The 12,321-nt window shown below is 57.9% G+C and overlaps 5 protein-coding genes across 5 annotated transcripts; 3 read left to right on the plus strand and 2 right to left on the minus strand.

Annotated features, from left to right (window-relative positions):
• Positions 1-131: 131 nt before the first annotated feature.
• Positions 132-1,197, plus strand: CAP1 (F-actin-capping protein subunit alpha; the record flags this gene model as incomplete). Its single annotated transcript, XM_036634184.1, has 6 exons — positions 132-185; positions 236-254; positions 309-424; positions 477-619; positions 668-805; positions 852-1,197. The coding sequence occupies 6 exons, from the start codon at positions 132-134 to the stop codon at positions 1,195-1,197; spliced, it is 816 nt and encodes a 271-aa protein (XP_036499633.1).
• Positions 1,198-3,080: 1,883 nt separating this feature from the next.
• On the plus strand, positions 3,081-3,648 carry CGCS363_v002336 (putative cytochrome b5; the record flags this gene model as incomplete). Its single annotated transcript, XM_036634185.1, has 3 exons — positions 3,081-3,196; positions 3,283-3,409; positions 3,484-3,648. 3 exons carry the CDS (start codon positions 3,081-3,083, stop codon positions 3,646-3,648), a joined length of 408 nt encoding a protein of 135 aa, XP_036499630.1.
• Positions 3,649-5,017: 1,369 nt separating this feature from the next.
• tfa2 (Transcription initiation factor IIE subunit beta) lies at positions 5,018-5,911 on the plus strand (the record flags this gene model as incomplete). The annotated part of the gene is made up of 1 exon (XM_036634186.1): positions 5,018-5,911. The coding sequence occupies one exon, from the start codon at positions 5,018-5,020 to the stop codon at positions 5,909-5,911; it is 894 nt and encodes a 297-aa protein (XP_036499631.1).
• Positions 5,912-6,151: 240 nt separating this feature from the next.
• CGCS363_v002338 (uncharacterized protein) lies at positions 6,152-6,846 on the minus strand (the record flags this gene model as incomplete). Its single annotated transcript, XM_036634187.1, has 2 exons — positions 6,152-6,630; positions 6,678-6,846. The coding sequence occupies 2 exons, from the start codon at positions 6,844-6,846 to the stop codon at positions 6,152-6,154; spliced, it is 648 nt and encodes a 215-aa protein (XP_036499628.1).
• A 1,942-nt stretch (positions 6,847-8,788) lies between these two features.
• Zkscan3 (Zinc finger protein with KRAB and SCAN domains 3) lies at positions 8,789-10,130 on the minus strand (the record flags this gene model as incomplete). Its single annotated transcript, XM_036634188.1, has 2 exons — positions 8,789-9,690; positions 9,737-10,130. The coding sequence occupies 2 exons, from the start codon at positions 10,128-10,130 to the stop codon at positions 8,789-8,791; spliced, it is 1,296 nt and encodes a 431-aa protein (XP_036499629.1).
• Positions 10,131-12,321: the final 2,191 nt, after the last annotated feature.

A 12,321-nucleotide genomic window follows, 5' to 3' on the forward strand; every position in this document is an offset into this window, starting at 1 on the left:
GTCATCGTCCCCGTCGTCGGTGTCCCGCCAATTGCCCCGCATCAGGTACCTGATGTTTCAACGTCCACCGCCGCATCATCACCGCCCACGCGATATTACAAGCATACACCACTCTGGCAAATCACCCCAGAATGTCCCAAGTCGAGACCGTGTCCTCTTTCGTGGAGGGAGCCCCCCCTGGTGAGGTACGTTGAGCTGTTTCCACCGTGCACACCCCGAGCTGACCTGATTGAAGCTCGCAGATGTCATCGCAGGTAACGACACGCCGCCACCGGTTCGCAGCCCGACCGACAGCTAACCCGACAAAGACATCAAGTCCCTCACCGTGTCCGACCCCGAACTCGTTTCGAGCCTCGAGCCGGCGTTCGAGAAGTACAATGAGGAGCAGTTCATCACAGTGAAGCTGCCCGGCAGCAGCCAGCAGGTCGGTCAAGCGGCGCTCGAGGGAGCGATCGGAAGCTAAGGGAATACATCAGGTCATCGTCAGCTCTCACAACTCGCTGGGTAACGGTCAATACTTTGACGTCGAGAGCTCCACGAGCTTCACCTTCGACCACAGCACACAGAAGGCCAGCAACGCGCAGAGCTACGTTCTGGAGGGCGCCAACGCCGACTTGATGTAGGTGACGCTGCGTGGATGGGAGGGATGGTGCTAAACGGAATGCAGCAAGTCGACGCTGAAGAGCCTCGGCCCCTACGTCAAGGAGCACTTCCCCAACGCCGCGTACGGAGTCTACCCGACCGAGAACGACTCCAAGGTCGCCGTCATTATCGTTTCCAACAAGTACTCTCCCAACAACTTTTGGTATGTGCTTTCCTCACAGCTCCTCGAGCCTTGCTGACGTGCCCAGGAACGGCCGCTGGCGCTCCCTCTACATCTACGACCCCTCCTCCGAGAGCCTCGAGGGCTCCGTCAAGGTCGACGTGCACTACTACGAAGACGGCAACGTCCGCCTGCTCACCAGCCGCCCCACACAGACGTCCGTCTCGGGCACCGGCGCCGGCATCGTCAAGGAGATTTCGAACTCGGAGAAGAAGTACCAGGAGGAGCTCAACAGGGGGTTCACGAATCTGAGCGAGGGAGCGTTCAAGGGCCTGAGACGGCAGCTGCCCGTGACCAGACAGAAGATTGAGTGGGACAAGATCACCTCGTACCGTCTCGGACAGGACATTGGTGGAGGCAGCGGAAGGCGATGAGCTGGGGACGGGGCCGTGTTGAGTAGACGTTAGATCGATATCCTCCGTGCATTTAGCAGGCGTCCAACTGGAGCGAGCCTCCTTTCGTCTGTCACGGCAATGGTTCGGTGATGTATTCCCACGGACTCGGGACCGCCTCGATACAAGAGTGGCTAAAACAGCCGTGTGCATATCTGATGGAATGCAGCAAAAGCGAGTGTGCCGGCGATTTTTACCCGTTCAGGAAATAAACCGCGAGCCACGGCCAAAACGCCTTGGGAACCGATATCAGAAGCCAGCTTGATTACCCCGCGCGTTCCCCGCCTTTTGCATCTGTGTGGAATTGACATCACGATCCCGGAGGACGCACGGAGTGCCTCGGCATCATCCCGAACTCCCAGATGTCAGCGAGCGGGATTGACATGCGGGCAGAAAAGCCGTACGGGTTGCATGTCAGAGACAGCAGCGCCGGTCTTATGTAGTGCGGACTGAAGGGGACGGCCGCTCTGCAGGCAGCATGGGTGATTTATCTGAATCAGGTCTGCCGTCCCAGGTCTTGGAATATTCCGTGTGCTCCGTGGGATTTCGGACTATCAACCGTCGGCCAAGAGTCCGTGAGCGCCATTTACGCGCCCACAGGGACCCCGCGGAACCGGTGAGATAAGGAACATTCCGACGGGCACAAGTCTCGAGGAACCCAACCCAGTGGCTAGATGACGGGCGGGTTGTGGGTATGGCTGGATGATTGGCAATCCCCCCCGCGGGACGCATTACACTGGACCGGCCAGCTGCGGCGTTGCACTCGGTCGGGTTGCTTGTCGAGCCCAGTGATGTAGCAATGCAAGGATACGAACACGAAATACTGGGGAACGGACCGGACCCTGTGGCTGAAATTCCGGCAGACGACGAGCGGTTTCCGCTGTAGATATTCGCAGAGGGTTTGCGACGACGTGGAAGCGGAACTGAGAGGCGACGGCTACTCGTCGAATGAGCCACGCTGCAGCGGACACCGACAGGATTCCGGCAAGAGACCCGCGTTTCGAAACGAGCTAACTGGACGCAGCAGCTTGGGCGGTCAGGACAGGCACGGCATGCCCTCACGTCGCAGTGCTTGCTCTCTCTTCTGAGCAACGTTCGCCCTGACTCGGAGACAGCCTGGTCGAGTCTCAATGGGCGGGGAAGAGACGTGGCACTGCCTAGGACCAAGGTAAGGAACGGGTGTCGCAGGGTAAGGCGAGGCAGGCTTGGTAGACCTACTGCGTAAGTTTGCGAATACAGCCGTGGGTGACATACGCCGTATTCACATTCATTTGCCAGCCCTTCCCGAGTGCGATGCCGACAGGAACGGCGGCATCACATTCGCTCCGCCGGGGTGCCAGCCCCGCTCCCACTCTCTGGGCACTGGACCTCTCCAGTCATGGAGTCTCCAGCTGGGCTCTCAACCTCCCGTTGCTGGCCCCTAAAAACGGTACCTCGAAGGCTCAATCCCTCTAAACCCTGGACGCCCAATCCACCAGGTCGGCGAATCACAGCAGGTGTGCACTAATTTCGGTGTCCCTCATTGGCCCGAAAGTCCCCCCTGAGCGGACCCCCGATATCCTTTTTTCCCCCCAAGCTGCAATTGTGTCCACTGTCAAAGCAGAAGCTTCCATCAGCTATCCCCCCCCAATTTTACGCGATAATAGTGAAGCGGGCTCAACAACATCCGAGCTGGCCTGATTGTGCAACTGCCACCTCTAAATCTCGCCAAAAAGTCTCTTTGTCCTGCTTCTTCACCTGCTTCGCACATCCACCCACCAAGTTTCACCGAAACAAAAGAACAGTTCGCAACCCCGTTTGCTGCTCAACAAAAGCCACGTTTATCACCAACAGAACGAGAACCCTCTTTTGCGAAATCTGTCACAATGGGCGGCGTCGAACTCACCTACCAGGATGTTGCCGAGCACAACACCAAGAAGGACATTTACATTGTAGTCCACGACAAGATCTACGACTGCACCAAGTTTGTCGACGAGCACCCGTGAGTACTACTCGACCTCGGCTGCCCCTGAATGGCCGGCTCCCCCATTGTCCGTCTGTTCGTCCCAACTGACATTTTGTCTCTAGCGGTGGTGAGGAGGTTCTGCTCGATGTCGGCGGTCAGGATGCCTCCGAGGCTTTCGAGGATGTCGGCCACAGCGACGAGGCCCGCGAGACCCTCGACCAGCTTTACATTGGCGACCTGAAGCGCCAGGTAAGCCGAAACCCCTCCGCGCGCATGCGCACATGCTCGGGATATTCACAGCTAACGCTCCTCTTCCTCTTCAGCCCGGCGACCCTTCCCCCAAGAAGCAAACCGCTCCCGCCACCTCCGCCGGCCACACCGAGAGCCCCGGCTTCGGCATCGGCCTGTACGCCGTCCTCCTCATCGGTGGTGTCCTCGCCTACGTCGCCTACAACTACCAGCAGCAGCAACAGCAGCAGTCCGCATAAGTTCCTCGGCGGACTTTTGTTGTGTTTTTTGACTGCCAAGCGAGTACTTTAAGGGGGATGAAGATGGAAGCCGTCACCGCGCACGGTTCCAGAGGGGAAACGCGCGCGCGCCGCCCCGTAATGAGGCACGCAGGCGGATGTGACGGGATTGATGACGGGTCTCTCTCGTCTTTACGATCATCTGACAAGAGGTTTGACGTCGGTCGGCAGGAGCTTTTTTGACGTCGTGAGGTGGATCTGGCTGGTTGTGCTCCAACTGAGCCGAATCTGCCAGTTGAAGATATTGCTTTTAATAGAATATACGTTCGGTCACGATTCTTATGGACGTTTGTTTACGGGGTGTTTGGAGATGGGCAAGAAGCGCTGGATATAGTTGACAACAAGGATGAGTGTGTCTTGCTGTCTGCGATTCTCTGGACAATTCGGACTCGGGATGCTTGTGACTGGCTGCTCGGCGCTGACCGCTTTGATGGTGCGCATGTCACCAACCATTGCGGCCAATGCCGGGACGCCTTATTCCAGACGTACCTCTATAGTCCGGACTTGTCTGCCGTCAATTCATTCACCAAAACCATATCTACCAAGGTCAACTCCCACTCTTGACGGCCACTTTCGGCTCCCACTCTTGCGTCAACCCGCCATAGGGGCATGGCCCGTGCATGCCATATCCACAGCCACTCTGTCGCCAGCTTGTGAGAGACAACAGCCGGAACCCATCGGAAAATTGCATGAGACACCCACAAGGTACATGATGGGTCTTTCATTGATGGAAGCGAGAGTCCGTAGGCGTCCATCGGAAATGCATTCGATCGGAGATAAAGGTGCCTGGCGTGGCTTAGCTCATCAGCCACGTCCGTGCGCCACAGTGCCGAACGTCCAAGAAGATTGAATCAGCAGCTTCCCATCTCGGCTCAGCAAAGAATCTTCCGTCCGTCACCCTGCTTGCGCCGTCATTGTCAACCGGCTGATCGCAGCAAACGTCTGGATATAATTGTGGATATCGAAGCAGCGGGAACGAAAGGAGAAAAAACGAACAAGGCACGACAGCGCGACCCGAGGAGAGCGACCGCGAGGACGAGGCAGCGAGCCGCCGACGACAGGGCGACGCCGCCCAGCTCACGCAGCTGACCATTGAAGCGAAGAGTTGTCGGGGAACCTGGGAATCTACGAGATACGAGCGACGGCGCAGACTCCCGAAAAGACTTGATTTTATTCCTGCTTCTCGATCGGCAGAGTCGCGCGGCTGCCTGATCACTCACTAAACGTCTATCGAGCCAGCAACACCCACGACCGCATGCTAAGAAGCATCTACAACCCGTCATCGATTCCCTCCAATATATACTAGACACCGTTTTAGCCCGCCGCCAAGATGTCGTCCCTCCTCGAGAAGCAAAAGGCAGCCTTCAACAGCTCGCTCGCCTCGGCCGCCAGCAAGCTGACGGCCAAGAAGCCGTCGTTGGCGCCGCCCTCGCCCTCTCCTTCCGTCGGCAGCACCGCATCCAAGAACGATGCCTCGTCCGGCAAGCGCAAGCGCGATCCTAACGCTGTCGTCTACTCGCAGCCTCAGAACACTAGTTTTGGTCAGGAGGTCTTCACGCAGATGCAGTATGCCCTCGAGTGGCTCAAGGGCAAGGACGAGCCGAAGACGGCCACGGAGATCTTTGACCACCTGGGCCAGACGCGTAGCACCGACAAGCACAAGCAGTCGCTGGTCGAGGCCATGCGCCGCCACCCGCGCATCCAGTGGGTCCCCGACTCGAAGCTCTCGGAGCAGACGTGGAGGACCGGCACGTATGTCCACCGGCCCATCATCCCTGGTGTCAAGGACAAGATTTCGCTCCTGCGCCACCTGCAGAGCAAGAAGGACGCCGAGGGGACCAACGTCAAGGACCTGAAAGACGGCTGGCCTGACTGCGACCAGGCGTTGATGGAGCTGGAGCGCGAGCACAAGATCCTCATCGTCAAGACGAAGAAGGAGCAGCACCCCCGCGCCATCTGGCTCGACGACGCGACGCTGCATCACCACGTCGACGACGAGTTCAAGCGCATGTGGAATGCTGTTGAGGTGCCAAGCACCGACGACATCGTCAAGAAGCTCGTCTCCGTCGGGCAGAAGCCCGCCAGCGCCGACCCGAGCCTCATCAAGAAGGTCGACCCCAAGAACAACAAGCAAAAGAAGCGCGCCGTCCGCCGCACCGGCAAGACGACCAACACGCACATGGAGCATCTGCTCAAGGACTACAGCCACCTTACGAAGCGGTAGACGGACACATTTGGCTGCATTTCTGGCGTTTTGATGGGCGGCGGCTCTTTGGGCATATTCGGATAGGTTTCCTCGGTCTTATAGAATGGGTTTCAGACTGGCTTTGTCACGGCCGATCAGGGACAGGTCCTGTGGTGAGGGGCAGAAAACGCGATGAATAAACTTATTACCAGACCCGATGCTCAACTGTGGTATCATCCGCGCCGCTATGCTGCTGACTCGACTAGGCAAACGTCTCACTCACTCCTCGGCAACTCTCTCAAACACTCTCAGAAAGACGTCCGGCTCCTGTTTCCCCCCGACTCTCCACCGGCCCTGGATGGTGAAGGTGGGCACGCCGTTCACGCCCGCTTTCCTCGCCCGGATGACCTCGCCGTCGACAATCTCGCCGGCCCGCTCGCTGTCGAGCACCCTTGCAGCCTCGCGCTCGTCCAGCCCCGCCTCCGCCGCCGCCGCCAGAAGGAACTCCCTGTCCGAAATGTCGGCACCCTCCTCAAAGTGGCCCCGGAACAGGGCATCCAGCAGCCGGTCCTGCACGTCGAAGCCCTTCATCAACGCGAGGGCGATGAGCTTGTGGCACTGCCGAGAGTTGCCCGTGGTACCGCTGATATCGAGTTTGATGCCTGCCCGGCTGCATTCGGACGAGACGCGTTCGAAAGCCGACTCAAAATCGCCCGCCGCGGAGAACGTCCTCGTGTAGACGGTGCGCTTATCGTATCCTGTCTGCGTCAGTGTGAGTCTAGGTGAAAATGGGCGGCTAACCAACCAGAGTTCTTCATCGCCGGGCTGAGATAGAAGGGCTTCCATGCCACCTGGAACTCGGCGGACGGGTCCGTCTCGCGGTACAGCTCGATCGCGCGGTCGAGGTTCTTTTTGCCGACGTAGCACCACGGACAGAGCATGTCCGTGACGGCCTCGATACGAATGACTGTCATTTTGTTTGTGCAACGTGAGATTCTGCAGAATGCCGAAAGTGGTGGGTGAAGACTTGATATTCCTCTTAGCCCCGAAGCAGAAAAGCCTCGGTCCGCGATGGCGTCAAACCGCGTGGGATCAGCTACACGCTCTGCGGGGACTACTAACTTCAATCCGGGAACGGACGGGCAAAAAGCGAAAGAATGAATCAGGGCCAGCCATGCATCTTAAGTCTCGAGAGAGAGTCTTTTTTTTTTTTCCTCACTTCGGCCGCCCACGCCTCAGGTGAGGTCAAGAGACCCAAGGCACGACATTGAATAGTAATCAGGCTTGCTTCCCGCCGGCTGAGCTGCCAGTGGGATAAATATCCCACAAACACCCAGACACTGTTTCTCTCTCTTACGCACCCCCCTCCCCCTCCCCTTCTCGGCTTACACCAAGACAAGCAAACACGGGCGAGGGTTCCACCAGAGACTGTATACTAATCGAGTCATCTCTGGGGGCTACCGAGAACAAAACGTTCGGATTAGCGATTCAGAACGACAAGCAAAGCAAGCGCAGCAGCTGGAAAACGGGTACACTCGGACTAGCAATCTACCTTTGGGGGGGAATGCCACGCGCAACGCCCGCCCTGCCCGTCTCACTAAAGCCAAAAAAAGGAGCCGTCCGTCTCCGGTTTCCTCTCGCATTATCCGAGCTCCTGACCTCAGAAGAATGATTCAAGATTTCGAGTTGAGTAATCACTTATTTCCCAAAAGCAGCAAATGCAGCAACCAACACCTGCGAGACAGCCGACCAACCAGATGCCACCCGCGGAAGGCGGTCCTCTGCCCCCCGCAGAAACACTTTTTCTTTTCTGATTTTCTCATCAACCCGAGACCAGAACAAACGACGTATGCATCGGGTCTGAATCGCCCCGCCCGCCTCACTTCTGCTGCTGAGGCACTGAGGCTAGATCGCCCCGATTAGAAAACAAGAACCGCGTTTGGTCATCAGCTTTCGATGATGAGGAAATGGGTTCGGCCGAAAAGCTGTCATCCAGCCGCTGTCAGCGCATGCAGGAGCGAGGCCACTTGTTAAGTAGGCTCGCGTGGCCGTCCCCTTGGCATCGAACGAAGCCCGTCGACCCAGCTGCCATTCCATCATAAGTTTGCCAAGTGCAGCGGGTCGCCGTCCCCCGGACCATCCAACGCAACGCTACCTTAGACTCGCCCCGTCGTCCGCACACTGACCATCGTGAGATCGAACCTCAAGCTTGGCCCTGGTCACGTCTGCTCCCCACTTGGATTGTCACTGAGATCGCAGGAGGTTTGATCCGGGCAGTGTCCACTACACACGCGTGTAATTACCCCTTCTAATCGCCTATATTGTTGTTGTCTATCATCGTCCATCGCTGTCGTCTTCTGTCGTCGTCGTTCTTGTTGTCATTGGTTTCTCTACTACTTTCGTCCCCATTGAGGTATTAGGTGTACCATAAGTGAAGCTGTTGAGAACACTGCCCCCCACCTGGATTGTCACTGAATTCACAGACTTGCGATGAGAAGAATAAGCTACTCGCGTTCATTGTCTAGTACAGGTTTGCATACAAAGATCCGCAACAAAACAAGAGTCCAGTCCTTTATCGGGGTGTCCCGCCCAGGAGCGCTCGTTTCCTGATCTTGGAAACTCCTCCCAACCGTTGCCTCCCGCCAATGCCTATGCAGGCCCAGAGTCATCATGAAGTTGTGCTTTCCGCCCGTCTATCAAGCTACAAAAGAAAAGGCGTGTTTTTAAACGAACCAGATGGCTGACCGACCCTGTGGTATCTCCCTGACCCGTTCCCGGTGCAGCCCGCAGTATTAAAGTTGTATGTATTTACCCACCCACCACCTTGCCATGCACAAACTTTTCGTTACTCGAGGAAAAAGAAAAAAGACACAACTGTCCAAGGAAGACGCAGACAGATCACTCGCCCTGAGACTCCTAGTGGGCGCCCGCCCACAGTTCGCTCTGACGACCCTTGATATCGTAGGCGGCGGGGGGCTCCGTGCTCTGGGGGCGGCGGACCTGACCGGCGTTGCCGTAGAACATCTGGCCGCCGAGCGAGGGGGCAGACGGGTACGCGTCGGGGTCGGGGTAGGTGTATCCGTTGCCGCCGTTGCTGCTGTGCGAGGGCGACGGGACGTGAGACGGGGACTGCCAGCCAACGCTGCTCATGTGAGGGCTGCCGCCTGCGCTGCCGGGACCCGAGTGCTGCTCGACGCTGGGCTCCAGCGTAGGAGGAGGTCCGTAGCCCGTAGGGTGGGAGGTCGGGCGGATGCCGTTGTTGTAGCCGGCCGATGTTGTCGACGCAGGGCTGCCGACGTGCATGTCGCGCTGGAGGTGCACGGGGAGGGAGCTGTTGCCCATGTACTGGAACTCGGCGTTGGCCCGGTGCATGTTGTCCGCGCTGGGAGACATTGAGAGGGTCCGCTGGCCGGGCGAGGGTGTCGTCAGAGGGGAGCCACGGTTGGACATGGCGTCGCCGTCGGAGCGGGTGGGCTTGGCAGCAGCTCCACGGGCAGCAAGCGCAGCGGCAGTGGCAGCAGCCGCCTCCTCGACGGTGCCGGTGTGGTGGTTTTGATGCCTGGTCAGGGTGGTGCGGCGGGTAAAGGTCTTTTGGCAGTCGGCGTACGGGCACTTGTACGGACGCTTGCCGGAGTGGATTCGGCGGTGACGGGCGAGGGAACTGCTGTCGCTGAAAGGCTTGCCGCACCGCTCGCACATGTGAGGCTTTTCGCCCGTGTGGACACGCTGGTGGACGGTGAGGGCAGATCGCTGGATAAACTGCTTGCCGCAGTTGGGGAAGTCGCAGACGTGAGGGCGGATGCCGCTGTGAATGCGTTCTGTTCAAGTTAGTGCTGGTCCACGAAACAATAGATCAGTACATACCGTGACGGGCCAGGTCGCTGCGGCGGGCGAAGCCTTTGCCGCAGGTGCTGCACGGGTAGGCCTTTGCAGGCTGCTGAGGTGCCTGCTGCTCGGGCGCCTTATAGCCCATGTGCTGGGACATCTCTTGCGGGATGCCAGGCAGGATCGGTGCCATGTGAGAGACAGGAACCTGCATGGACATCGGGGCGCCGACCATGGCGCTGGGAGAGGGGTATGAGCCGGCGCTGGGCGACGGGTATGATCGTGGGACACCTTCCATGGTGTGACGAGAGTGTTGAGAGTATTCAGATCCGTGAGGGGAGCCGGCGCGGTCCATTGGGGGTTCGGCCATGTTTCTCGCGGTGAGTTGAGGGAGATGAGGCATCTGGCGATCCGGGGTGTTTCCGGTGTGCATGGGGGCGTGTTGTTGCATAGCTCTTTGATTCATCAAGTTGCCAATGTCCATTACTTCGCCCGGAACAGGCGACCTCATATTACGATGGAAATCGCCAGTCGGTGTCAGTATCCCTGCTGCGTGGATGGCCAGCTTGCAGGATGGTTTTCGGACGGTTCACCGCGTCAGACGAAGGTGACTTTAGGTTCAAAAGGACTGCGTGTTCTTGGAAAAAAGTTAGTATACAGAGCGACACCGAGAGGCAAGAGGCTAAAAGGACGAAGGCGCCTAGGGAGCAGCGCCATCTTGAGGGGGGAAGCACATCGCCACGAGTAGGGAGCGTTTTGAGTGCGACTCCACACACAGGGTTGGGCAAGGCAAAATGATCGCGGGGGTAGCCCGGCATGCTCGCTGGCATGACTAGAAGTGCCAGGAGCACCTGGTGGCGGATCCGGGCTGAATCAGACTGACGGGTTGTGCTCGCAGGCTTACCTTGTACGGGTGCTGCGAAAAATCCGGGAGAGACCGATCAAAGATCACAGACCAGTATGTTGCTCGTCCTTGCCGCCCAAAGTATCCGCCCGGGTCAAGCTTCGCTCGAGTCGAGATCGGTGTTGCTTGGTGTTGAGTGGGTAGCCGAAGCGGTGACGATTATATATAGTGACTCGGGTTGTGTCGGTAAGAATATCGACGTGGCGCAAGGAGTGGTGATGATCGTAGAATGGAGGCACAGCCCACCACAGATGCGTTGATTAATCGTCGGAGATGGCACGCGTGCGGAGAGCACTCGTAGAGTCGATCGAGGGATGGTTATGTCCTTCTCGGATGTGTGCGAGTCGAGTCGCGGTGAAGGCGGAAAAGCAGAGGGAGTGAATAGGTGTGAAGGCGGCCGTATCAGATCGACCAACTAGACGCGCCTCCTGTCAGTAGATGCAGATGGAAGGCCTGATATACAGGCTAGAAGAGTGTCAAAGCCAGGATTGATGGCCGGAGAGAGAGTGTGGAAGGAAAAGCTGGTGCCTCCGACGCCGAGGGCTGTCCAGTGTCGAGGAGTGTTTGTCAAAGTTCGCGTACAGACGGTCTCGGATGAGATGAGGTAACAGGGGCCAAGAAACCTTATGATCGGGGGTGCAGATGGCCGGCAGGGTTAGGGGAAAAGTGGACGTGTGAGAGCGCGAGGTGAGAGGGAAAAAAAAAAAAAAAAATTAGCTGCGGCGACGTGACCAAGGCGCTGGACAGCCCCAGAAGTGGCCCCAGGCAAGGCGGCAGCCACAGGCCAGCACGGTTGGAGGTACGTACCGCCACGCGCAGCAAGGAGGAAGGAGCAGACAGTGGCAGTGGCAGCGGCAGCGGCAGCCAGCGGCAACAACCCAAATGGCGTGGGAACAAGCCAGGAACGCTGCCGGGTGAACAGGCCAACGACGTGAACGCTGCAAACAGGAACGGGAAACGGGCAAACGACGACCTCGATGGACCTCGATGCGGCAGCGGCAGAAATGAAGGGGGGCAGGAAAGTAAACAGAAAAAGCGGTGCAGCTTACCTGATGACCACGACCTGGGTATCTCAATGCGGGTTTGCAGTTCCTTTTCGGTGTCGGAATGCGTCGTCAATGGCAAGGAAAGGAAAGAAAAGGTAGGAAAAAGAAAGCACGGTTGACTGAGTTTTGTCGCTACTGCAGAGGGAGCGTTGAGATATGTAAGGTGTGGGAAAAAAGGGCCCCCTTCCTGCTTGGTGTATGCGCGTGTGTGGGATGCGGTGCGTTGCGGCGGTGCGAGCAAAAGCCTGAGCCTGAGCAGAGAGCAAGGGAAAGGAAGGAAGAAGCTGTGACGCAGCAGGCGGAGCGCAGGGACTGACGGACGGGGTTCGGCAGGTATTATAAAAATGTCAACCACGGAGACGATCCTTTTAGTGAGACCGGGGGGGCAGAAAGGAAGGAGGGAAGGGGGGGGTAACGGATCGATCAGAAGAGCCAGGTAGGGGCCGGACAGGTTGTTGTGGACATGGGCAGGACGATGGACGGTGGTGGACGGACGGGATGGGGACAAAAGAAATGGGTTTACTTTATGAATCGAATGAGAGGTGAGAGCAGAATATGAATAAGGATAAGTAAGGGTAGGTAGGCAAAAGTGAGGTACGGATGACGGACGGTGTGTCGAGGTACATTCGTACATTCTTGCAGAGCGAGGTACTTGTTTGATGGCCCGGCGTGTC

Source organism: Colletotrichum siamense, assembly GCF_013390195.1.
Source record: "Colletotrichum siamense strain Cg363 chromosome Unknown KSG_Cg363_contig02, whole genome shotgun sequence".
Taxonomy (NCBI): domain Eukaryota; kingdom Fungi; phylum Ascomycota; class Sordariomycetes; order Glomerellales; family Glomerellaceae; genus Colletotrichum; species Colletotrichum siamense.